The 24,079-nt window shown below is 37.7% G+C and overlaps 2 protein-coding genes across 2 annotated transcripts; both read left to right on the top strand.

Annotated features, from left to right (window-relative positions):
• LOC106084300 (uncharacterized) lies at nt 1–9,405 on the top strand. Its single transcript, XM_059361792.1, has 4 exons — nt 1–1,073; nt 1,135–1,322; nt 7,979–9,086; nt 9,160–9,405. Exons 1-4 carry the CDS (start codon nt 11–13, stop codon nt 9,357–9,359), a joined length of 2,559 nt encoding a protein of 852 aa, XP_059217775.1. The 5' UTR covers nt 1–10; the 3' UTR covers nt 9,360–9,405.
• Nucleotides 9,406–14,834: 5,429 nt separating this feature from the next.
• LOC106084301 (uncharacterized) lies at nt 14,835–20,661 on the top strand. Its single transcript, XM_013247871.2, has 2 exons — nt 14,835–16,013; nt 20,418–20,661. Exons 1-2 carry the CDS (start codon nt 14,843–14,845, stop codon nt 20,615–20,617), a joined length of 1,371 nt encoding a protein of 456 aa, XP_013103325.2. The 5' UTR covers nt 14,835–14,842; the 3' UTR covers nt 20,618–20,661.
• The last annotated feature ends 3,418 nt before the right edge of the window (nt 20,662–24,079 follow it).

The following is a 24,079-nucleotide window of genomic DNA, read 5'->3' as shown; positions in this document are numbered from 1 at the left end:
GGAAAATAATATGGGAGAATCGTCTTGTTGGCAAGCTCCTGACTGGTTAACTAATGTTTATTTGGCAAAAGTTTTAAAAAAATATCTACAGGATGACACCATACACATAAAGAGTGTTGAACTTAAACCTGCTACGGCGAGCGGTGAAAACTATGCCAGTGTAATGACCCGCATCAAAATATCATACAAAACAGCCAAGTTAGAACGATTACAAACCATGTCACTCATAGTGAAATGTGCCTTCGAAAACGATCCCTATGTGGACCAACTAATGGGACCCTATGATGTCACCAATACGGAAATGCGTATGTATGAGAAAATACTTCCAGAAATCCATAGCATTCTAAGCGAAGCAGGGGAAAGGGATCAGCTGGTGCCCAACTCTCTCAATGTGGACTATCAAAAGTCGGGAATAATTTTTGAGGATTTGGCAGTAAGAAATTATAGGCTTGCGGACCGCTTAAAGGGTTTCGATAGAAAGCATGCTCTGTTGGTACTCAGTAAACTAGCAAAATTCCATGCAGCTGGAGCGGTTTTAAATGAACGTCTTAATGGAGCTTTGGAGCATTTCGATCGTGGAATTCTCAACAAGCATGTGCGAAATCTTGGACTTATGTATGAACGACAAATAGCTGTATGTGCTGAGTATGCCAAAAATTGTCCCACTCTGGGTGCCTATTACTACGACAAGCTGTTGAAATTGCTGCCTTATGCTGTAGAATATGCCACCCAGTCGTGTGTTGAACGCAGTACCCAAATGGAATTTTTCACCTTGTGCCATGGCGATTTCTGGATTAACAATATGTTGGTGAAGTATAACAAATCTCAGCAACCAGAAGATGTTTTGTTGTTGGATTTTCAATTTTCCAATTGGGCTTCGCCCGTTTTGGATTTATACTATTTCTTTACCACGTCCATGGAGCCAAGATTTCAAATGGATTTTGATGCTCAAGCAGAACTCGTACAATTTTATCATTCATTGCTAAGTGCAATGTTGATGAAAATGAAGTATATGGGGCACATACCCACATTGCATGAACTTTGGGTTGAGCTGGAGAAAAGAAAATTTTTGGGTGAGTGAAAAATAAGGCTTTCAGATGAATTTTGATGAACTAAATGGTCCTATTGTTGCAGTTGTTGCCTATACCCTGACTAATCGTGCCATTGCCACAGTCCAGGCATGTGAGGATGCAGAATTTCGTAGCCTTTTTGACGACTCTGAAAAAGCAAAACGTTTTCAAGAAATGTGCTACAAAGGCAAGGATCATCAAAAACTTATGCAACAATTACTGCCGTATTTTGATCGACGTGGTTTACTGGATGTACAAAATTAATTGAATATTGGTTAAAGAATTATAGAAATTGATCACTTTTCTTTCCGCTTTGTTTTATTTAATCTCAAAATCATTTTGCAAGTTGGCATAGACCACATATCCGCAAATAGTTATTTGAACTGAAATATGATTTTCAGATTCAAATTTCTTGCAAGACGTTTTACAAGAAATCAGGCAATACTTACTTCTATTCATCGTTTCATATAGCCTTTAAAGCAGTGGTGGGCGCACTAACACATGTGGTCACTATTTCCAAGTCCAGGTCCTGCAAAATTTTTTTTTTATAATTTTTGAAGAATGTTTGTCCGTGCGATGAATATAACAATCTTCTCGAACACAGTCTCACTTAGTTCATATGACTATTGGTACTTAGTTTGACAAATATGACAAGTAATACGAAAAATTTTTATAGTCTTTTTCGCAATTGTTATGTTTTCGATGAACAGATCAAAGAACAACATTTCATAAATATTCCAAAACACATATTTTTATACCCACCACCGGAGAATGGGGTATATTAATTTTGTCATTCCGTTTGCAACACATCGAAATGTCCATTTCCGACCCTATAATGTATATATTTTCTCGATCAGCGTAAAAATCTAAGACGATCTAGCCATATCCGCCCGCCTGTCTGTTGAAATCTCGCTACAGTCTTTAAAAATAGAGATATTGAGTTGAAACTTTGCACAGATTCTTTTTTTGTCTATAAGCATGTTAAGTTCGAAGATATAGCCCCTATGTAGACCGATCCGCCGATTTAGGGTCTTAGGCCCATAAAAGCCACATTTATTATCCGATTTTGCTGAAATTTAGGACAGTGAGTTGTGCTATGCCCTTCGACATCCTTCTTTAATTTGGCTCAGATCGGTTCAGATTTGGATATAACTGCCATATAGACCGATCCGCCGATTTTGGGTGTAAGGCCCATAAAAAGCGCATTTATTGTCCGATGTCGCCGAAATGTGGGACAGTGAGTTGTATTAGGCCTTTCGACATCCTTCTTCAAATTTGACTCAGATCGCTCTAGATTTGAATATAGCTGCCATATAGACCGATCTATCGATTTAAGGTTTTGGGCCAATAAAAGGCGCATTTATAATTCGATTTCACTGACATTTGACACAGTGACTTATGTTAGGCTTTTCGACATCCGTGTCGTATATGGTTCAGATCGGTCTATTTTTAGATATAGCTACTAAAAAGACCAATAGTTTGCTATGCACAGTTGAACAAAGACTTTTATTTATAAGTATTTGGTCCAAATCGGAACATATTTCTATATATCTGCTTTTGGACATAAGATATGCAGTTTTCACCGGATTTTGACTAAAGGTGGTTTACATATATACCCGAGGTGGTGGGTATACAAAGTTCGGCCTAACTTAAGGGACTTAACTTAATTTAATTCACTGTCCCAAATTTCGGCGACATCGCAAAATTGGATAATAAATGTGGCTTTTATAGGCCTAAGACCCTAAATCGGTGGATCGGTCTATATGAAGGCTATATCAAGATATAGTCCGATATAGCCCATCTTCCAACTTAACCTGGTTATGGACAAAAAAAAAGAATCTGTGCAAAATTTCAGCTCAATATCTCTATTTTTAAAGACTGTAGCTTGATTTCAACAGACAGACCGACTGACGTGCAGACATGGCTAGATCGTCTTAGATTTATGGGGTCGGAAATGGATATTTCGATGTGTTGCAAACGGAATGACAAAATGGTGGTGGGTTAAATGAATAAACCCCCATCCTTCGGTGGTGGGTATAAAAATATATGCCAATTAGAGTGCGTTCTAAACGTATTTGACAGACAAATACATGTCGTCTAACAACACCTTGAGTAAGATTGTATTCCAAGATGAACACAAGATTAAGGTGGTTCTTTGTCTCCCTCACTAATCTTGACTCATAAATACTAAATGAAATATAAAGAAAAAAAATCAGATTACATTATACAATGCAAACCCCAGTTACGATATACTGCTCACTTTTATTATATCTTAATTATAGAGCACCAACTTCAATTGATAACAAGCGTACATAGAAGAAATAGACTAAATCGCATAGGACAATAAGTGGGCAAAGAATTTTTCGTTCGATATTGATGCAAATGCCTAGAATTGAGAAAGGATTCGATGCTTTCTAAGAAGGCAGCGAATTCAAGGTACTGATAACCGTAATGGGTTATCAGAGTCCAGAGACAGTGTTAATGAAATTGGCTCCTAACTGCAAAGCGACATCGACAACGTTTTTACCGTTATCCCGATACATTTGAAGAGAATATCGTTCCTGGGAGGCAACGCGAGTAAGGGTGACCAGAAAGCGGGATAAAATATCTCTGACGAGTTCCAAAAGAAACGCCTTTGTAGCAAGCACACACATATAAACATATATGACCTTTAGAGACTCGACAACATCGACCACTAACATTTTTAATGAAAAGCTAAGTTAGCTTACGGGATCTTAGAAAAAGACAGTTGTAATCACTAGGAAAGTGGATTCTCTGGGATAGCGACCGGGTTTTATATGGGGGCTATATCTGTTTATAAACCGACTAGCGTCGTACTTGGGATGGAGGTTGGAAGTCATAACACAAGTCTTAGTTCCAAATTTCAGCCAAATCGAATGAAAATTGAGATTTCCGGGGGCTCAAGAAGTCAAATCCAGGGATCGGTTTATATGGAGGCTATATCTATTATATACCGATTCGGATCATACTTGGCATGGATGTTGGAAGCCATAACACAAGTCTTTATTTCAAATTTCAGACAAATCGGATGAAAATTATTGAGGCTTATAGGGCACAAGAAGTCAAATCCAGGGATCGGTTTAATTGGGGCTATATCCAATCCTCAACCGATAAGACCTACAATAATAAGAAGTATCTGTGCAAAACTTCAAGCGGCTAGCTTCGACCGCTATCGGCGGACATGACTATACGGACTGGCGGATATGACTAGATCGACTCAGAATGTCGAGACGATCCAGAATATATATACTTTATGGGTTGCAGATTAATATTTCGAGGTGTTACAAACGGAAAGACTAGATTAGTATACCCCCATCCTACGGTGGTGGGTATAAGTGGGGAAACATGTTCAAAACCACATGGAGTGCCTTGAGAGGCACGAAAATCGAGATAATATATTTCATACTCTGTAGTTGATCTAGCAATATGAAATTTGGCTGCTTTCGATTCAAGAATGGTCTCATTGTCTTTTTAGGACATTTAATATGTGCCTCTTCGAAACAGTATGGTCCATTGCACCATCAGCTTCAATCGTTTAGTTATAAAGAAGTTACAGCCACAGCGTGCTAGATCCGCAGGGTTGTCAAATGTTGATACGTATCGCCAGTCAGGACTTAACATGTCATGGGTTATGACCTATACGTAGGCTTTTTTTCAGCTGTATCCACCAACTTTGCTAGCAACAGAGTCCAACATAATTCCAAAAGTGTCAACGAAGTCTTTATACCACATCTTAGCCCAATCGTTGAATGAATTTAGCACTCTTGGGATTGAAGAAATCAAATCGGAAAATCGGTTTACATGGACTCTATATCGTAACATAGATTGATTTGATTTGATTTCATAACAATATGTGCAAAATTTCAAGGTAATGGTTTTTTCATTAAGCTGGTGTCTTTTTACGAAAATGGCTAAGGCTACAAAGAAAAAAAATTTTTTTTTGCCTTATTCCATATATAATACATTTTTTACATGTTTTTCATGCATCTCCCTTAGAAAGCAAGGATAAGTTCTTATATTGACGCGCACACCAGTATTTTGACCCAAAATAAGTACCATTAAAGTTATATTGTTATTTTTACCAACTTTGCCACTTTTTATGCTCATTTTTCCGCTCTTGTTGCCCATATGTGTTCTCTATTCTTGCGAAAAACAAGTTTTGTACTTTCCCTACAGAGATAGACAACATGAATTGTGTTTTTTTTTTTTGTGTATGCAAACAAATTTAAAATGTATCTTTCGCTTAGAATTAGACTCAAATATCCCAGCGAACCAAAGTTCAGAGTTCTGTTCGAATTTGTAACGAAAAATATATGGACCGAATTGTCGGAGGGAAATCTGATGTTTTTGCCGACACTTTATTAGAAATTCTGAACAAATTGTGGGAAACCCGAAAGGGAATTTACAGCTGTCATCAAGAAGTCCGACTGAATTATGGAATAAGGTTTTGTAGAATTTAAATGGACTTTCCGACTTTTATTATCGAATTTTGGTAGAATCGATTTCTGACCGAATTTTGATATAATGAGTTGTAGAATCCTGATGATCGTTCCGAATCGTCAGACCAATAATACCTAACGGGGCAACATATTGGGTTGCCCAAAAAGTAATTGCGGATTTTTTAAAAGAAAGTAAATTCATTTTTAATAAAACTTAGAATGAACTTTAATCAAATATACTTTTTTTATACTTTTTTTCTAAAGCAAGCTAAAAGTAACAGCTGATAACTGACAGAAGAAAGAAAGCAATTACAGAGTCACAAGCTGTGAAAAAATTTGTCAACGCCGACTATATGAAAAATCCGCAATTACTTTTTGGGCAACCCAATATATTGCCTTTTCGGCAAAAGAACAAAACTCAAGTACATAACAAAATCATCAGCACACAATTCAGTTCACAATTCATTTCGAATTCCATCAAAACCAAGGCGGATTTAAAAAGGTGGTCTCACGCGAACAGCTGTTAACAGCCGGCCAGGTTTGACGGTATTAAGATGCCAGATTTTTGTTTGCATTCTCTTTGTTGTCATCTTTTTTCTCACATATTCCCTGCTCATGTACGCACACGTATACACACACGCATACAAATTTTTTTGTGTGTGTTGGCAAAACGTCGATCAGCAAGAAGGTGGATTGGAATTGCGGATTTTTTAAAAGAAAGTAAATGCATTTTTAATAAAATTTAGAATGAACTTTAATCAAATATATAATTGTCATTTTGTTCGATAACCTTTTGCCATCTTCCTGGCAAATTTAGTATTCCACGCTCATAGAACTTCTGGGCTTTATCTGCAAAACACTGAACCAAGTGCGATTTTATAGCCTCATCATTGCCGAAAGTTTTACCATTTAAGGAGTTCTGCAAAGATCGAAATAAATGGTAGTCTGATGGTGCACGGTCAGGGCTATATGGTGGATGCATCAAAAGTTCCCAGTCAAGCTCACTCAGTTTTTGGCGAGTGACCAAAGATGTGTGCGGTCTAGCGTTGTCCTGGTGGAATATGACACCTTTACGATTGACCAATTCTGGTCGCTTCTCCTTGATGGTTGTATTCAATTTGTCCAATTGTTGACAGTAAACATCCGAATTAATCGTTTGGTTCCTTGGAAGCAGCTCAAAATATACCACACCCTTCCAATCCTACCAAACAGACAGCATAACCTTCTTTTGGTGGATATCAGCCTTTGAAGTGGTTTGAGCTGGTTCACCATGCTTGGACCATGATCGTTTTCGACTAACGTTGTTGTAAACAATCCATTTTTCATCTCCAGTTATGATTCGTTTTAAAAACGGATCGAATTCATTGCGTTTAAGGTGCATATCACAAGCGTTGATTCGGTTTGTTAAATGAATTTCTTTCAATACATGTGGTACCCATATTAAAATTGACGCCAAACAAACAAATGTAAACTAAATTTCGCGCACTTTTTTCTAAAGCAAGCTAAAAGTAACAGCTGATAACTGACGGAAGAAAGAATGCAATTACAGAGTCACAAGCCGTTTGAAAAAATTTGTCAACGCCGACTATATTACCGACAATTACTTTTTAGGCAACCCAATATAAACAAAAATCTCCTTATGTATATTTATACATAAATTTTTATAATTTTTTTATTTACTATTTAACCGTTAAATATTTTAATTTACCTTTTAATATAAACATGAATTTTCTTTTCTTGTCGTAAAACATACGATAGGACGTTAAGCCGTCGTTCAAAATTCTTTCAGAACTGTCGGAGCAAAAATTCCTACAGACAAGCTGTTGGAAGAAAAACCCCTATGACAAGACATTCAGACATCGATCAGAATTCTAACAAAACTTTTCAGAATTCGAAATGAACTCGACAAGATCTTGTCGGAAGATTTCAGAATTTCTTCAGATTTATCGGACGTCAAACATTAGGTTCGCTGGGATATAGCCTTAGTCTTTTGCTGAACACAGATGTAGATAGATGAACAAGTCATTTCATCAAAAACCGGCAAAATATCTGGTAATTAGCTGACAATAGCAAAACAAAAACACGAACAAACTCTTATAAAATACTGCAGGTGATTATATATGTATGTGTTCTTTCAATCTCTTATATCTTTTATTTGCATGGTTGCTAAATAAGTCCTGTTTGGAGTGTTCTGGAGATTCAATGCCCACTCAGACATTTAATATCAAATTCGTGCTATACTCCGAAATACTTTTCTTTTGAACATGGTCGTATATATGTGAAGAAAATGAAATTAGAATTTTACTCAAGTAGATATTTTTATTAATTCGCTTTAGGCCACTTTAGCTTGAAAGACGTGCTCAATAAAAATACGAAAAAACGAGCACTGGCAGAGAGAATATCATCCATTACGACACAGTCAGTCATAAGCTGGCAGTGGAACGTTAAACTTATCGCTTGCTCGCGTCGACAACATACGTTCGTCGAATTCACAAAAAAATGGGCGATTCATGGCAACCACCCCAGTGGCTAAACGACAATTACTTGGAGGAGGTTTTGAAAAAATATCTTCAAGATGACTCTGTCGTCATACAGAGCATCGACCTCAAACCCGCAACGGCAAGTGGTGAAAATTATGCCAGCGTTATGACCCGCATCAAAATAGAATACAATACAGCCAAAGAAGATCAACTGCAGACATTGTCATTTATAACGAAGGCTTCCCTCGAGAACGATCCCGCAGTGTCCAGCATTACGCTCGACTATGATATTTACAACACTGAAATGAAAATGTACGAACACATTCTGCCTCAAATGGCTGAGCTGCTGAAAGAAGTTGGAGTGCAGGAGCAATTATTTGCCAATACCCTGAAGGTAGATCATGAGCAGTCCACAATCATCTTTGAGGATCTAACAGCCAAGGGTTATGTACTAGCAGATCGTATGATAGGCTTGGATCTCGCCCACGCCGAATTGATAGTCAAAAAGATGGCAAAATTCCATGCAGCTGCTGCTGTGTTAAATGAACGCCTCGATCACAGCTTGGAGAAATTCGATAGGGGTCTCTTCAATAGACACACAAACAAGCTGGGGCTCATGTGGGAGAACTTTACCTATGCCAATGCGAATTGTTTTGTCAAAGATTGTCCCAGTTTGGGTGCCCCATACTATGACAAACTAATGAAATTGAAGCCTTATGTGGTACAATATGCCACTCAAGCCTATGTGGATAATGCCAAAGAGGATTTTCTTACTCTATGTCATGGTGACTTATGGATCAACAACATCATGATGAAGTACAACGATAATAAGGAACTTGAAGACCTTCTCTTGGTGGATTTTCAGTTTAGCAATTGGGCTTCGCCAGCCATTGATTTGTATCTTTTATTCACCACATCATTGGAGCCACAATTGACAGTGGATATGCAGGCTCAGGATGAAATGCTACAACTTTATCACATGGTTTTAACTTTTATGTTGGCGAAATTAAAGTATTCGGGTCATATTCCATCATTAAAGGAGCTGCGTGCTCAATTTGAGAATAGGAAATTTTTGGGTGAGTAGAATTTATGAGGTCTTCTAACGACTGGGAGATTGTGTTTGACTAACATGTGTCCTCTAACTTTCAGCTTGCATAGGCATACTGACTGATCATGCCATAGCCAATTCTGATAAATCGGATGAAGCTGACCTGCTCTGCTTGGTGGGCAATTCGGATAAGGCGCAACGTTTTCGTGAAAATTGCTGTAAAAATAAACGTCACCAAAAGGTTGTTCAAGAATTGCTGCCTTATTTTGATAGTTGTGGTTTGTTGGATTTGAAAAATTAACAAAGATTTTATTAAAAGGCAATAAATAAGGCTGTAGACAATGTAATCCCTCTTCTAAAGATACATTTTGATATTGAGAAACTAAGTAAAAACCTATGGTGCCAAAACTTTGCACACCTAACATTTACCGATTTCAAGGAGCGTTGATGTCTTGTACACTATACAAAACACTGATACTACCCGTATAGTTATGTTTTGAAGCATGAATACTTGCGAAAACAGACAAACTAATACTTGGAGTGTTTGAGAGAAATATTTTTCGGAAATTTTATGGTTCATTTGGTGTTATGGAGAATATCACCATCATGTGAACTACGAGCTGTGACTTTGGCATAGTCAAAAGTATTCCAATAAAAGCAGTAAGGAAAGACAAAAGTCGGGCGGTGACGACTATATTATACCCTACACCTACCCTGCAAGTATCAATTGGGAGCTAAATCTAATTCTGAACCAATTTTGATGGACCTCAGTGGAGGTTTTCAGATGGGTTATTAAAACAAATCGGATCAAATTTTGAGCAAATATGTTCAAATTAAGGAGGCCATCGTAATGAAGAGGTTAGCATGTCCGCCTATGACGCTGAACATCTGGGTTCGAATCCTGGAGAGATCATCAGGAAAAAATTCAGCGATGGTTTTTCCCCTCTTAATCCTGGCAACATTTGTGAGGAACTATGCCATGTAAAACTTCTCTCCAAAGAGGTGTCGCACTGCGGCACGCCGTTCGGACTCGGCTCAAAAAAGGAGGCCCCTTACCATTGAGCTTAAACTTGAATCGGACTGCACTCATTGATATGTGATAAGTCTGCCCCTGTTCCTTAGTGGAGTGTTCATTGGCAAAATTTGCAATTCGCATGTTCAAACTTTAAAACCTACGGCTCTACGTGTATAAGTGCAAATAGGGCGATGTATAATGTATATGGATGTTAAAAAACAATTTAAACCGATTTTTATAAAATTTAACAAAAATGTCAACAATAATAAGAGAATTATATATGTCAATCTCGCGGCAATCGGTTTACAATTGACAACAATTTTGGAAATTGTTGGTCATTAAGCTCGACTTGAAAAACAATAAAACAGAAATTGATTCGCATGACCGGCTGTTAAATAGCCAAACAGATAAAAAGGATGATAGTACGTACACCCTGAGCACGGGGGACTTAGAAAGACAGCTTTCAATGTGGTTGGTTCTAAATGGAAGACGTAAAGCTCGTCTCCAAAACAAAATCCACAACATGTGTGGTGGTCATGTAGACATCGGCAGGATGAGCTTGGCACGTTGACAAAGGAAAAAAATGAATGCAAAGGCCATAAAGCGGAGTTGGAGTTTGTTTGAAGAGATATTGCTCAGTGAAAAAGCTTATAGCGAACAGTCTGGTAGTAGTAATTGAGATTTCACGTAGAATTTGTGCTTATGATCTCAACTATAAGTACTACGAACAACAGGCTGTGAACTGTAGTTCACGATGGTGCCGAAGACATAAATAAACCCAATTATCGAAACGCGACATGTGTCCTGCCTTGTCTGAGGAACTGGCAACTTCTTTCCTTCTAGGTTCATTAAACAGTCTCTCCTTTGAGTGTTGCATTCGCTTGGTCATTAAGCTCGACTTGAAAAACAATGAAACGCAAATTGATTCGCATGACCGGCTGTTAAAAAGCCAAACAGATGAAAAATATGAAATTACTCAAAATCGGAACATATATATGGGAGCTATATTTAAATCTAAACCTATTTCGACCAAACTCTTTACATATTGTAATAGTCGTCTAGAAAAGCGTTCTGCAAAATTTTTGGAAGATTAGTAAATACGGGGGCTTGTAGTGGCTCTAGAAGTGAAAATCGGACCGGGCTTTCTTTATATAAATCTTCTGAAGATTTGCGAGCGCCACCAATTGCCGTTTCCTTTGGCTCAACCGCTGCCGACCCTATTGCACGAACTCATCGTGATCGTTATTCGTATCCGTGCTAGCGGAACACCCCCTGCTTGTGCTAACTTTTTGGTTCGCCCCGCATATTTTATTTCTGCGGTCCCCATCATATCTGGTGAGCTTTACCCTATCCACCAGATGGGGAGTCGTCCGATGGGAGATGTAGCATGGAACTCCGCACGGAGTTCCGCCCCCATATAAACCAATCTCCTGATTTGGCATCTTGAGCCCCCGCAAGTCGCAATTGCTAATCGTTTTGGCTGAAATTTTGTATATAGTGCAAATTTTTGCACATATTTGCTAACATCCAAATCGGTCTATAACCGGATATAGCTTCCATATAAATTAAAGAAAACTGGCAAAAAACCATAACACAATATTCCAAACTTCGTTATACCCTTCAACAGTACTGTAGTACTGACTCCGTACTACAGTTGGCGGTTTTTTGAGGGTGCAAACCCTAGCCACCCCACCGGAACAATGGATACCAAATGTTTGTTTTTAGGTTAAATAAGAGTGCAACCAATTTTTTGGTTTCTTGGAGCACCCATCTAAGAGATCTGGCGTTGTTGAAATTTGGGTAAATTTGGGGTGGGATGGCCCCTCAAACTTCGTGCCTTAGATATGGATATCAAATTCGTGCTCGACTCCCAAATACCTTTAATTTGAACCCCATATTGCCATTGTAGATAAATATGTACCGTTTGGGGGTGTTATAGGATTCCCTAACACTTGGCCGCAAGATTGGATATCTGGTTGACATGATTGGTCAAATAACGTATTTAAGGGGATTTTAGGAGATAAAGCGCCACCTAGAAACTTGAATACCAATTTTAGTGTCACATTCGTAACCTACTCCCAACTATCTTTCATTTGAGTCCCATTTAGCCATTATCGTCTAATATACCCATTTGGAAGATTTTTGCATGTGGTGGTATAAAAATCAAGTCCATGTAATGGACTTGATGTTTATGCCATATTCTTAATCTACTCCCCTACACTTTTCATTTGAATTCCATGTATGAACTCCAATATGTCTGTCTGAAGGAGTTTTGGGGACCACATTTGACAAGAATGGGTAGGGTTCTACCAGAACACACAGTTCCAAATTTTATCGAATTCGGATAATTAATGAATTTTTTATGGCCTCAATACCCTATATCGGGAGATCGGGTGGTCGGTCTATAGGGTAGCAAATATAGTCCGATCTGAACCACACTTCACAGAAATGGTTAGGGGTCTACCAGAACTCACTGTGCCAAATTTCAGCGAAATCGGATGAAAAATTACCAATTTATTGCCTCAAGACTTTAAGTCTGGAGATCGGTCTATATAGCGGCTATATATAACTAAAATTCGATTTTATGAGATCAGAAGATCAGGTTTATATACAAAGAATGCGAAATCATCAACAATTATTTGGAAAATGTTCTTATACCCAAGATATCTGCAAAATTATAAATACCCAAAAAAGGTATTTACCCAATAAATTGCCAAACATTGGGTATTTACCGTAGAAACCCATAACTACCCATTAACACTCCCAACCGACCTGCACTTATAGAATGTATTTCTGCAACATTTGAAGCGCTTAGCTGGATTTCTTCGAATGTTAGAGTGCTCATTGGCAGTAGATAGGGTCTGTGGCCTAGATTTATGCACTGGCTGTACTCGGCGGTGGTGCGGCCGGTTCTGACATATGGATGCTATGTCTGGTGGACGGTAACTGAGTACGCGTCGTATGTTCGGGACATGGATAGGGTGAATAGGGTGGCTTTGAGATTTTTAAGTGGGGCTATGAGAACAACTGCGACCAGGTCCTTGGAGGTGTTACTAGTTATACAGCCGATTGACCTTTTACTTTAGGAAATCGGCCGAGAGCACACTGTTAATGTTGTTAAGCTGTTAAGCTTGGTCAACTTCGGAGTCTGCCGGCCAGATACACGGGTATACTCGACGTGGCAATTGCTGCTCTGCTTACTGACTACTTGACGAGGGTGGATATTTTGGACAACAGGTTACAAATGATAATACCTACCTCGGCGGAGTTCAGAAAAGACAGGTCAGGCTTGAGGTTTTCAATATCTTTACAGATGAACCGAAGATGGATAGTGGAACCGGTTGTGAAATACATTACGCGGAACTACGTTAAGATGTCTCCTATCGGATGAGGGATGGTTGCAGTATCATCCAGGCGGAGGTCTTTGCGATTGCCTGGGAAGCGGAGCAAGTGTTGTCAAGGAACATGGACCGATCGGATATTTGCACATTTAGCGATATTCAGTCAGCGCTTAAGGCTCTTACGGTATGGATGCGATCATAGGATCTAGACTGCTGAATCAATGGCGTCTCTCTCTCTCTCTCTCTGAAGCAACTACATAGGCTCTCTATTGGATCCCTGGTCACAAGGACGTGACAGTTTACAAGGGGGCGGATTTGCTTGCGAAAGAGGTTGCGAACCTTCCCACGTTATCGATAACGGATATTCATCCGCGTCTCTCACATACTTATTACGGACTCCGGCTGCGTTATAAGGAAACGTGGTTTAGCAGATGAAACGCAATAGCAAGTTGTGAGCATACGAAGCAACTATGGCACGAACGCTCCTGCCGTAACAAAAATGCGCTTTTATCAATGGAAAGGATACAACTAGGAACAGTCATAGGAGTTCTAACAGGACACAATAAGCTAAGTACACATATGTCTCGCATTGGCTATAGGAATGGTGATATCTGTCACTGGTGTTATGGAACTGACGCCGCAGAAAATAGTTATCATTTTCTTTGCCAATGTCCGGCCTTAAATCATAGTAGGAATAAGATACTGGGCTCTTTTTCTTTCAGGCATTGCAGCAGTTAAGAGGACTAAATCCAGGTAGATTGTCATATCATGATCAATTGTGAAGCAATCAGGGACGGCTCCAGTTAATCCACCCAGATTGAAGCGAGAAAGGCTATTTAAGAATCACTCTGGTGACTGTATCCAAGAAGTCTGTTATTTATTGTTCTGTCATCAAAGTCGTCAATCAGTGGAGTCGGCAGTAAATCTACCCAGATGGAAGAGATAAAGGCTATTGAGGAATCACAATGGGCCGAATTTTTCCTCGGCGGATACTAAGACATCTAATGTCTGGTATCATCCTCATCCAACCTAACCTAACCCAGAGTGCTTTCGACAAACAGACGGAAGGGCACGGTTAAATCCACTTAGAATGTCAAGACGATCAAGAATATTTATACTTTGAGGAGTCTAAGATCAACATTTGAATGTGTCACCAACGGAATGACGAAATTAGTATACCTCCATCCCATGGTGGAGGGTATGAAAACAATTTAAATATATTTTAGCACTTTTACTGTTATATGATGCAACAGCATACGTTTCTGATAACCATACATAAGAACTATCTCCCACTAAGTTTTCATTTACTTCCCATCAAGATTGTTATATGGCCATTGTAAAACTTTATGTAAACTAATTTAGAAGGCGATTACAATAGGCAGCAATTACTAAGCAAATCTAGCTGATGTGAGGTTTGCCACATATAAAATGGGCAATAAGTCCCCGGATGCTTATCATTGTTACGAAGAAGCTTTGCAAACGACACGCGTCGGTCTATTTTTCATCATTGCGAGAATGTGTAATACAAATACATGGCAAGCCCCCTTATGGCTGGACAATGCCTATTTGGAAAAAGTCCTTCGAAGTTATCTCAAGGATGACAATGTGACCATAGTCGATGTGAATATATGCCCAGTCAATCCGAACGGAGAAAATTATGCCAGTGTTATGAGTCGCATCAAAATAACTTTTAAACAGTTTAAGAATCAAGAATCTCAGCAACTGTCATTCATCCTTAAGTACTCTTACGAAAGTGATGCTTATGTGGCCAACATTATGAATAGCTATGATGTCTACAACACCGAAATGAAAATGTACGAACAGATTCTACCACAACTGGCTAAAGTTCTACAGGAATCTGGTGATATGAACAAACTATGTGCCGACACCTTGAAGGTGGACTATGAGAGGTCAACTATCATTTTTGAGGATTTATCAGTGCAAAACTATGTGATGGCCAATCGCCAAAGGGGCCTTGATATGCTGCATGCTTCAATGGTAATGAAAAAATTGGGAAAATTTCATGCTGCCGGTGCTGTGCTCAATGAAAAACGAAATGGCACTTTGCAACAATTCGATCATGGCATATTTAATCGACACAGCCGGTCATTTGGATGCATTTTCGAAAATTTCTGTTTAGAGGTAGCGAATTTTGCCAAAGATTCTCCTGATTTGGGTATCTATTACCATGACAAACTCACTAAGTTATCTAACCATATTGTGGATTATGGAATCAAGGCATATACCGCAAATCCCCACCACTTTTATACGCTGAGTCATGGTGACCTATGGACCAACAATATTATGATGCGTTATGACAAAGCCAATGAAGCTGAGAGCATTGGCACGAAAAGGGTCTTGAAGGATATCATGTTCATTGATTTCCAATTGTGTAATTGGTCCCTGGCGGCAGTTGATTTGCATTATTTCTTCAATACTTCTTTGGAGTCAAACTTGTTGATGGATTCAATAGCTCAAGCAAATCTGGTACAACTCTATCACTCAGAGTTAAGTGATACTCTAAAGAAACTAGGCTATGATGGACATATACCTACTCTACGTGAAATTTGGATGCAACTTGAGGAAAGTAAAATTCTAGGTGAGTTTCAAAGGAGAAGGTTGTTTTTAAGGCCTATCTTTGAAGATTAGAGCAAAGCAAAAGTAATCCATTAAAAAAAATTCACTGAAAAAAAGAAGAAGAAGAATTTTTACAATTAAAAATTTAATTGAAAACAAAAAGTATGCAATCAAAAAAGTTGCAATCTGTAATTATTTTTAATTAAAAATGTGATTGATTTTGACTTGAAGGATTTGTCAATATAATTTTCTCCTTTTTTGGAGAATTATTTCTACAGGGTGGCTGATGAAAGCCGCTACCAAAAAAAAATGTAATAACTTTTTTTCTATTTAATAATAATAATTTAATAATTAATTTAATTAATTAATTAATTAATTTAATTAATAATAATTTAATAATTAATTTAATAATTTAATTTAACATGAATAAAAGAAAAATGTATTCCATACACCGAAAAAAAAATGTAGCAATATTCATCATTGTAGCAATATTCATCAGCCACCCTGTATGACCATTAAAAGTTAAACAAATGGGGATTCATATTCTTTTTAAGATTTTTAAGAAATATTTTTTTTTTTAAATTAAAAAAAAAAGAATATCATTTTATTACACCAATCAAAAAATTAATATAAACAAGTAAGAGCGTGCTAAGTTCCGCCAGGCCGAATCTTATATACACTCCACCATGGATCGCATTTTTCGAGTTCTTTTCGCGGTATCTCTTTTTAGGCAAACAAAGAATATTGAATAAGAACTGTTATGCTATTGGAGCTATAACAAGTTATAGTCCGATTTAGACCATAAATGAATTGAATGCTGAACATTGTAGAAGTCATTGTAAAATATTTTAGTCCATTCGGATAAGAATTGCGCCTTGTAGGGGCTCAAGAAGCAAAATCGGGAGATCGGTTTATATGGGAGCTGCATCAAGCTCAAAACCGAGTCAGACCATACTAGACACGTTTATTGAAGGTCATGAGAGAAGCCGGTGTACAAAATTTCTGCCAAATCGGATTAGAATTGCGCCCTCTAGAGGCTCAAGAAGTCATAATTGAAGATTAGTTTATATGGCAGCTATATCAGGTTATTTACCGATTTACACCATGCTTAGCACAGTTGTTGGAAGTCATAACAAAACACCTCATGCAAAATTTCAGCTAAATCGGATGAGAATTGCGCCTTCTAGAGGCTCAAGAATCCAAGATCCCAGATTGGTTTTTATGGCAGTTATACCAGGTAATGAACCGATTTGGCCCATTTACAATACAAATCGACCTACACTAATAAAAAGTGTTTATGCAAATTGTGAAGCGCCTAGCTTTACTCCTTCGAAAGTTTCGACGGACAGACGGACGGACATGGCTAGATCGATTTAAAATGTCATGACGATCAAGAATATATATACTTTATGAGGTCTTAGACGCATATTTCGAGGTGTTACAAACAGAATGACGAAATGAGTATACCCCCATCCTATGGTGGAGGGTATAAAAACAAGAAATTTTACAATAATTTTTTTTAATCGAATCCATCAAATATTTTATTGAAAATTTTAAAATATTCATTTCTTTTCGTGTTCGCTCCGCTGTGCCTTCTTTAACTCTCTAATATCTTTTTAGGGTGGGGACACCTGAATGTGAATATCGAATTCGTGCCACTGTAGCCTATGTCCTATTGCCTATGACGCTGAAAGCCTGCGTTGGAATCCTGGCGGGAACATCGGAAAAAATTTGAAGCGGCAGTTATCCTCTACTACTGCTGGCGACATTTGCGAGGTACCATGCAATGCATGGTCATGTAAAAAATTCTCCCCAAAGAGGTGTCGCACTGCGCACTGCATCATTGAGCTGAAACTTGAATCGGAAAGTACTCATATGGTATTCATATCTTTCATATGAATCCCATATAGTCATAGTCGGCTGTATGCCCATTTGGGGGCATTAAGGGGTGGGGCGACCTCCCATTACTTGAACCAAATTTCGTATACCCTATTTGTAATCTAAGGCCGAATACTTTTTATTTTAGTCCCATATTGATAGAAGCGTCAAATATATCAATATGGGACGGTCCGCTGGGTATTTGGACCCAAAATTTAATACGATATTCGTTTTCTCATCTCCAATAACATTCATTTGATACCTATATTGTGCTATCAGTCCACTTTTGGTTTTGGGTGGCGTTTTTGGGGTAAGGGGCCTCCCCCATACCTCCCTCCACCACCATCCAATATCTTAAAATTATATAACCTATGTTTCCTTCCACAAATCGGTTCAGCCGTTTTTGATTCTATGAAACAAACCGAGTCTCATATAGTCAAAGTGGTTCATATGCCCCTTTGGGGCGTTTTTGGGGGGTGGGGTAACCCCCTCCTTAGATCTGATTTTGTATGTCAGATTCGAAATCTACTCCCACATACCTTTCATTTGAGTCACATATTGATATGGACGTTCAATTTGTCTGCTTTTAGAAGTTTTGGAGTTAGGGCGACTTCCCGAGTACTTGGACCCAATTTTTAAACCTTATCGGTTTACTTTCAATTTTGGGTGGTGTTTTGGGGTAACGGGGGAGGGTCCGCCCCTTTCCGATATCAACAAATTATAGAGCCTATTCCTTCTTCCTAACTATATTCGTAATCTACTCCCGAATACTTTTCATTTGAGTCTCATATTGTCCTGATCGGTATACTTTTATTTTTGGGTAGTACTTTTGGGGCAAGGGGGAAGGTCCGCCGCCTTCCGATATCAAGAACTTATAAAGTCTATTCCTTCTTCCTGACTATATTTGTAATCTACTCCCGAGTACCTTTCATTTGTGTCTCATATTGTCCTGATCGGTATATTTCTATTTTTGGGTAGTACTTTTGGGGAAAGGGGGAAGGTCCGCCCCGTTCCGATATCAAAAAAATTATATAGCCTATGTTTCTTTCCAGACCAACCTACACAATCTGTGAAAATTTCAAGACAATCGGTTCAGTTGTTTTTGAGTTTATACGGAACAAACAAACACAAATTCATTTTTATACCCACCACCAAAGGATGGGGGAATATTGATTTTGCCATTCCGTTTGCAACACATCGAAATATCCATTTCCGACCCTATAAAGTATATATATATTCTTGATCAGCGTAAAAATCTAAGACGATCTACCCATGTCCGCCAGTCTGTCTGTTGAAATCAAGCTACAGTCTTTAAAAAATAGAGATATTGAACTGAACAGATTCTTTTTTTTTTTTTTGTTCATAAGCAGGTTAAGTTGGAAGATGGGCTATATCGGACTATATCTTTGTATAGCCCCCATATAGACCGATCCGCAGATTATGGGTCTTAGGTCCATAAAAGCCACATTAATTATCACATTTTGCTGAAATTTGGGGCAGTGAGTTATGTTAAGCCATTCGACATTCTTCGTCAATTTTGCCCAGATCGGTCCAGATTTGGATATAGCTGTCATATAGACCGATCCGCCGATTTATGGTCTTAGGCCCATAAAAGCCATATTTATTTTCCGATTTTGCTGAAATTTGGGACAGTGAGTTGTGTTAGGTCCTTCGACATCCTTCGTCAATTTGGCCCAGATTTGGATATAGCTGTCATTTAGACCGATCCGCCGATTTAGGGTCTTAGATTCATAAAAGCCACATTTATTATCCGATTTTGCCGAAATTTGGGGCTGTGAGTTAAGTTAACGTGGCCCAAATCGGTTCATATTTGGCTAAAGCTGCCATATAGACCGAAATCTCGATTTAAAGTCTTGGCCCCATAAAAGGTGCATTTATAATCCCATTTCATTGAAATTTGACACAGTGATTTATTTTAGACTTTTCGACATAAAATTGGATATAGCTGCCAAAAAGACCAATATTTTGTCTTACACAATTGAACAATGACTTGTACTTATTAGTATTTGGTCCAAATCGGAACATATTTCGATGTAGCTGCTAGGGGGCATAAGGTATGCATTTTTCACCGGATTTTGACGAAAGATGGTTTACACATATACCCGAGGTGATGGGTATCCAAAGTTCGACCCGGCCTTTTTGCTTGTTTACTTTATATATAAGAAGATAAGATACAGCTTTTTATTGATATTATCGTGATTGAAGCAGCAATCAATTAAACCATTAATCGGATCAAGAACTTTGTAATTAAAACCAATAGTTATTTTTTTCCTATTTAGAATCCGGATATTGATAACTAATGAAAGTTATAGGGTTGCCCCATGTATTTTATATATTCACCATTATAGAAACCTCAACTGCTGTACGATTTGGCTTAATTTCGGTTCATGCTTATACATACACAAAATGCCACTCGGAGAGATCAATTAGAACATTATACTCCCGCCTATGTGATTCTTGTGGCCCATAGACTCTGTAATTTTACTTCTTTATAACTCTTTGGTATTTTTCTTTTTTGTCATTCCAGCACTAATTGGAGTTATAGCACAACGCCCCATTATGACCTCCAGTCAGTCGGATGACGCTGATATTCACAGCCTATTGGATGACGATGAAAGGGCCAGGAACTTTCGCAAGAATTGTGTGAACAACAAGGATTATCAAATTATTCTTAAGAATATGTTACCAGTATTTGATCGTCGGGGCCTTTTGGATTTACAGAAATAAAAATTGGCATGTATAAGCAACCAGGGTTACCGAATTGTAGCAAAGGGTCAAAATGTTTTTTTTTTATAAAAGGGTCACAAAAATGTTTCTTTTTTCAAGAAGGATCATCGCCTGTTTTTAAATTTATTTAACGAAAGCATTGCAATTTAAAAACAAAACTAAAAACTATTCATGTTAAATTGATTAAAACTACATTTGAGTAAATACCATCACATAGTACGTAATTCACTTTTAAAATAATAGGAACATTTATTTTTTGAGACTTCGTTTTTATATTTTCGGATCCATTCCTCTACTTCCTTTAATAATACTCTTTTGGAGTCCAATCCTCTACTTCCTTTTCTTCCAAATTTAGAGCATGGATTCGCAAGTTTCCACTTTTAACCTATTAGTAAGACTATTTGTCATATGTATTAACTTCTATGTTTTTGAAAGGATTCATCGGCTCACAAATGCAAAGTTATACTTAAAATATCAAATTTTAGGAAAATCGCTAAAAAAAAAAAAAAAAGATTGGTCCATTTTGATCAGCGACACCTGTCGACCACTAGTTGGAACTGAAATATGGGAGTCAGATTTTTTAACTAGCGACATCTGGCATCGGAAAGGCGCAATTAAAATACTGTATCTTTACGTTTTGTATATCTTTTGTTCTCACTGTTGACAAATTTTCAGCAACACTGATGATACAGTACAGTACATACGCACCCTAGCGGTGACTAGTGTAGTTGTTATGGTTTAACCTTTTCCCGTTTATCAACCATTTGATGGTGGATTAATAGGCTAAATCGATGTTATTATGTACTTAAAGAGAGGTCGCCACTCATTTTTTGGCTGAAGTGTGTTAGAAAAAAGAAACTGTAATATAAAAGGTTTATTTTCTAATTCTCCAACTGTTAGTTAGTTATCTGACTCTCAAACTTTATTTTCACTGTATAAGCAAATTCATTTGACGTTGGTTGAGGAGATTTGCTCGCAATCTATATTTTTATGCCAGCCGATTCGAAATTATGAGATTTTAATATATCTCACTATTACGTTTTTCAACAAACTTTCAATTCTTGAATGACCTCAACTAATTTTATTGAAGGTGCTCTATTAGGACTCACTGAAACCGACATACAATTTGGGATTGCTTTTGATGTAAATTTAATGAAAATTTAAATCAAATCTATTTTTTTTTTAATTTAAATCAAATTAATGCATACTAATTTCAAATGTATTGAAATTAATGAAGAAATATTACAAACATATTAGTAACTAAACGTAGTACAGTCGAAACTGTAATACGCTTTAGTGAAAAATTCGGCTTAAGTGAAACTTGATTAAAAAAAACCATTCATATTTGGTGTTATTCAATGCAATTGAATCCGCTTCAGTGAAAATCGCTTAACTGAAAATACCGCTAAACTGAAAAAGGTGTTACACCCCAAATTACATTCTTATATGAAGGTGAAATCTCAGAAGTGAAAAGGTTAGTTCTACACCCAAAGAAAAGTTGTTACCAAACGTGCTCATTTCAGTACCATATCGTATTAATAGTAAAGAAACACCTTATGGGACAAAAACAATACCGGGTGGTATGGATGAAAGCTTTATTACTGAACAGGTCTTAATTTTAATACCAATCAGTTATTGGTTGTAACACCAGATCGTTATTGGTTTTGGTAACAAACCGTTATTTATTGTTCTACCCCCTAATGAACCAAATAAAAAACCATTGAAAATAATTTTAATCTAATTTTATTTCGATTATTTCTGTAAATAGTTACAAAAAGTAATATTACACCGTGTGCAACCTCAATTCTTTGTATTCAGCAATTGATTACATATCCATTGTTTCTCGGAAGTGGTTTGTATAAGAATACACCCACACAGTATCGTTTTCCACACAAGAGATTTTCATGTTTTTGATGTAGAATGTCCCTAGAAATATCAAGAATTGCGTATAGATATGTGCGATATGCACATCCATGTATGTATACGTATGTACGCTTGTGTATGCCACTTAAATCCCCAAAAATGCAGTGTAAACGGACAAGATTCAGTTTTGGATTTACTTTAATCCAGGATTACTGTGTGGATCACACCCTACCTGAGCCGCTTTTTGATAAAAATTACTGCACCACTATTCCTGATAGAACCGATTGGAACTTCGATATCCCTGGCAACAGAAGTTACAAAGAATTCTATACGGATGGTTACAAACTAAACGACCAGGTGGGCTTTGGGGTGTACTTTAAAGATCTAGAACTGGTCATATCGAAGAGGTTACCCGACCACTACAGTGTGTATCAAGCAGAGATCCTTGCAATGAAGGAAGTGGTGCAATGGCTAAGATATAATGTCATTACGACGATTGACATAAATATCTTCTCAGGCAGCTAGGCAGCTATTAAATCCCTGGAGAACGTATTTCTGAACACAAAAATCGCCCTCGACTTTCGCAGATCTCTCAACGGGATGGCTGAACAGTTTAAAATGCAACTGTTTTGGGTGATGGGTCACAGAGATATCCCAGGGAAATCAAAAGCGGACGAGCTTGCGAGACTAGTAACTACCTTACCTTAAGGTTGTCAGCAACGACTTTTGCAGAAGCTGTAGGGACATCGAGAATGAAGTGACTATAGAACACCTTCTGTGTGTGTGTTTGTCCCGCACTAGCAGTTAGAAGAAGTTCCACTTTAGGTTCTCATTTCTTTGAGAACCTGTCTGATTTAGCGGATGTGAACTTTCCCAAGTTATTGGGCTTTTTAAAGTGATCTGGATTGTTCAACGGTAGGAAGTAGAAGGCATCTTCCTTCTTCTGTTTCTGTGGTATCACAATGTACGAAAACGTCTAAGTGAGTCTGATGGCAGCCTGCTTTCTTCTTCTTCTTTCTCCCATATTCTCCGCTGATGTTCGCACACGTATATATACACGCATACAAATTTGTTTATCTGTGTTGGCAAAACTTCGATCAGCTTGATGGCAAAATGAGAGGACTTTTAATTTTTTTTTTTTTCATAAGTAATAGGGGAATGTCTACTAAATGAAATCAGCAAGTTTTTTTCCTTTAAAATCTATTATTTACAAAAAGTAATCACGAAAAAATGTCGCGAAAAACGAACATAGTACCAACCATATGTTCTTAGAGTATGAAAAGGTTCTAAATCGTTCGCGGCTATACTACGGTACTTTTCGGGTGGAAAAAGAACAGTCTTTTCCATTCTTGATTGATAGTCTCACTCTCATTTGTTTTTTTTTTTGTATTCTCATTTCATTTTCGTTATAAGTTACGGAATCGCATTACAGATTACCAAAAGTTGCCAACAAATTAGACAACCGTTAATTTAAAAATGCACCATGATCAGTTTCGTCTACCAATTACTTAACTTGTACTCGCATTCATATAAAAATCTGGCATTCACTAAAATTGATACTCTCCCTCTCTCATTTGTTTTGTTGTATTCTTCTCATTT

The sequence above is a fragment of the Stomoxys calcitrans genome, chromosome 2 (genome assembly GCF_963082655.1).
Source record: "Stomoxys calcitrans chromosome 2, idStoCalc2.1, whole genome shotgun sequence".
NCBI lineage: Eukaryota > Metazoa > Arthropoda > Insecta > Diptera > Muscidae > Stomoxys > Stomoxys calcitrans.
Note: the sequence above shows the minus strand (reverse complement) of the source record. Positions and strands in the feature narration are given on the sequence as shown.

What these genes read in the sequence shown, in the direction of transcription:
- LOC106084300 (XM_059361792.1), top strand. Translation starts at nt 11, where the DNA reads ATGGGAGAATCGTCTTGTTGGCAAGCTCCTGACTGGTTAACTAATGTT. An exon ending in GGAGAAAAGAAAATTTTTGG is followed by an intron (nt 1,074 to 1,134) that starts GTGAGTGAAAAA and finishes CTATTGTTGCAG; the next exon opens with TTGTTGCCTATACCCTGACT. An exon ending in TGAGAATAGGAAATTTTTGG is followed by an intron (nt 9,087 to 9,159) that starts GTGAGTAGAATT and finishes TCTAACTTTCAG; the next exon opens with CTTGCATAGGCATACTGACT.
- LOC106084301 (XM_013247871.2), top strand. Translation starts at nt 14,843, where the DNA reads ATGGGCAATAAGTCCCCGGATGCTTATCATTGTTACGAAGAAGCTTTG. An exon ending in TGAGGAAAGTAAAATTCTAG is followed by an intron (nt 16,014 to 20,417) that starts GTGAGTTTCAAA and finishes TTGTCATTCCAG; the next exon opens with CACTAATTGGAGTTATAGCA.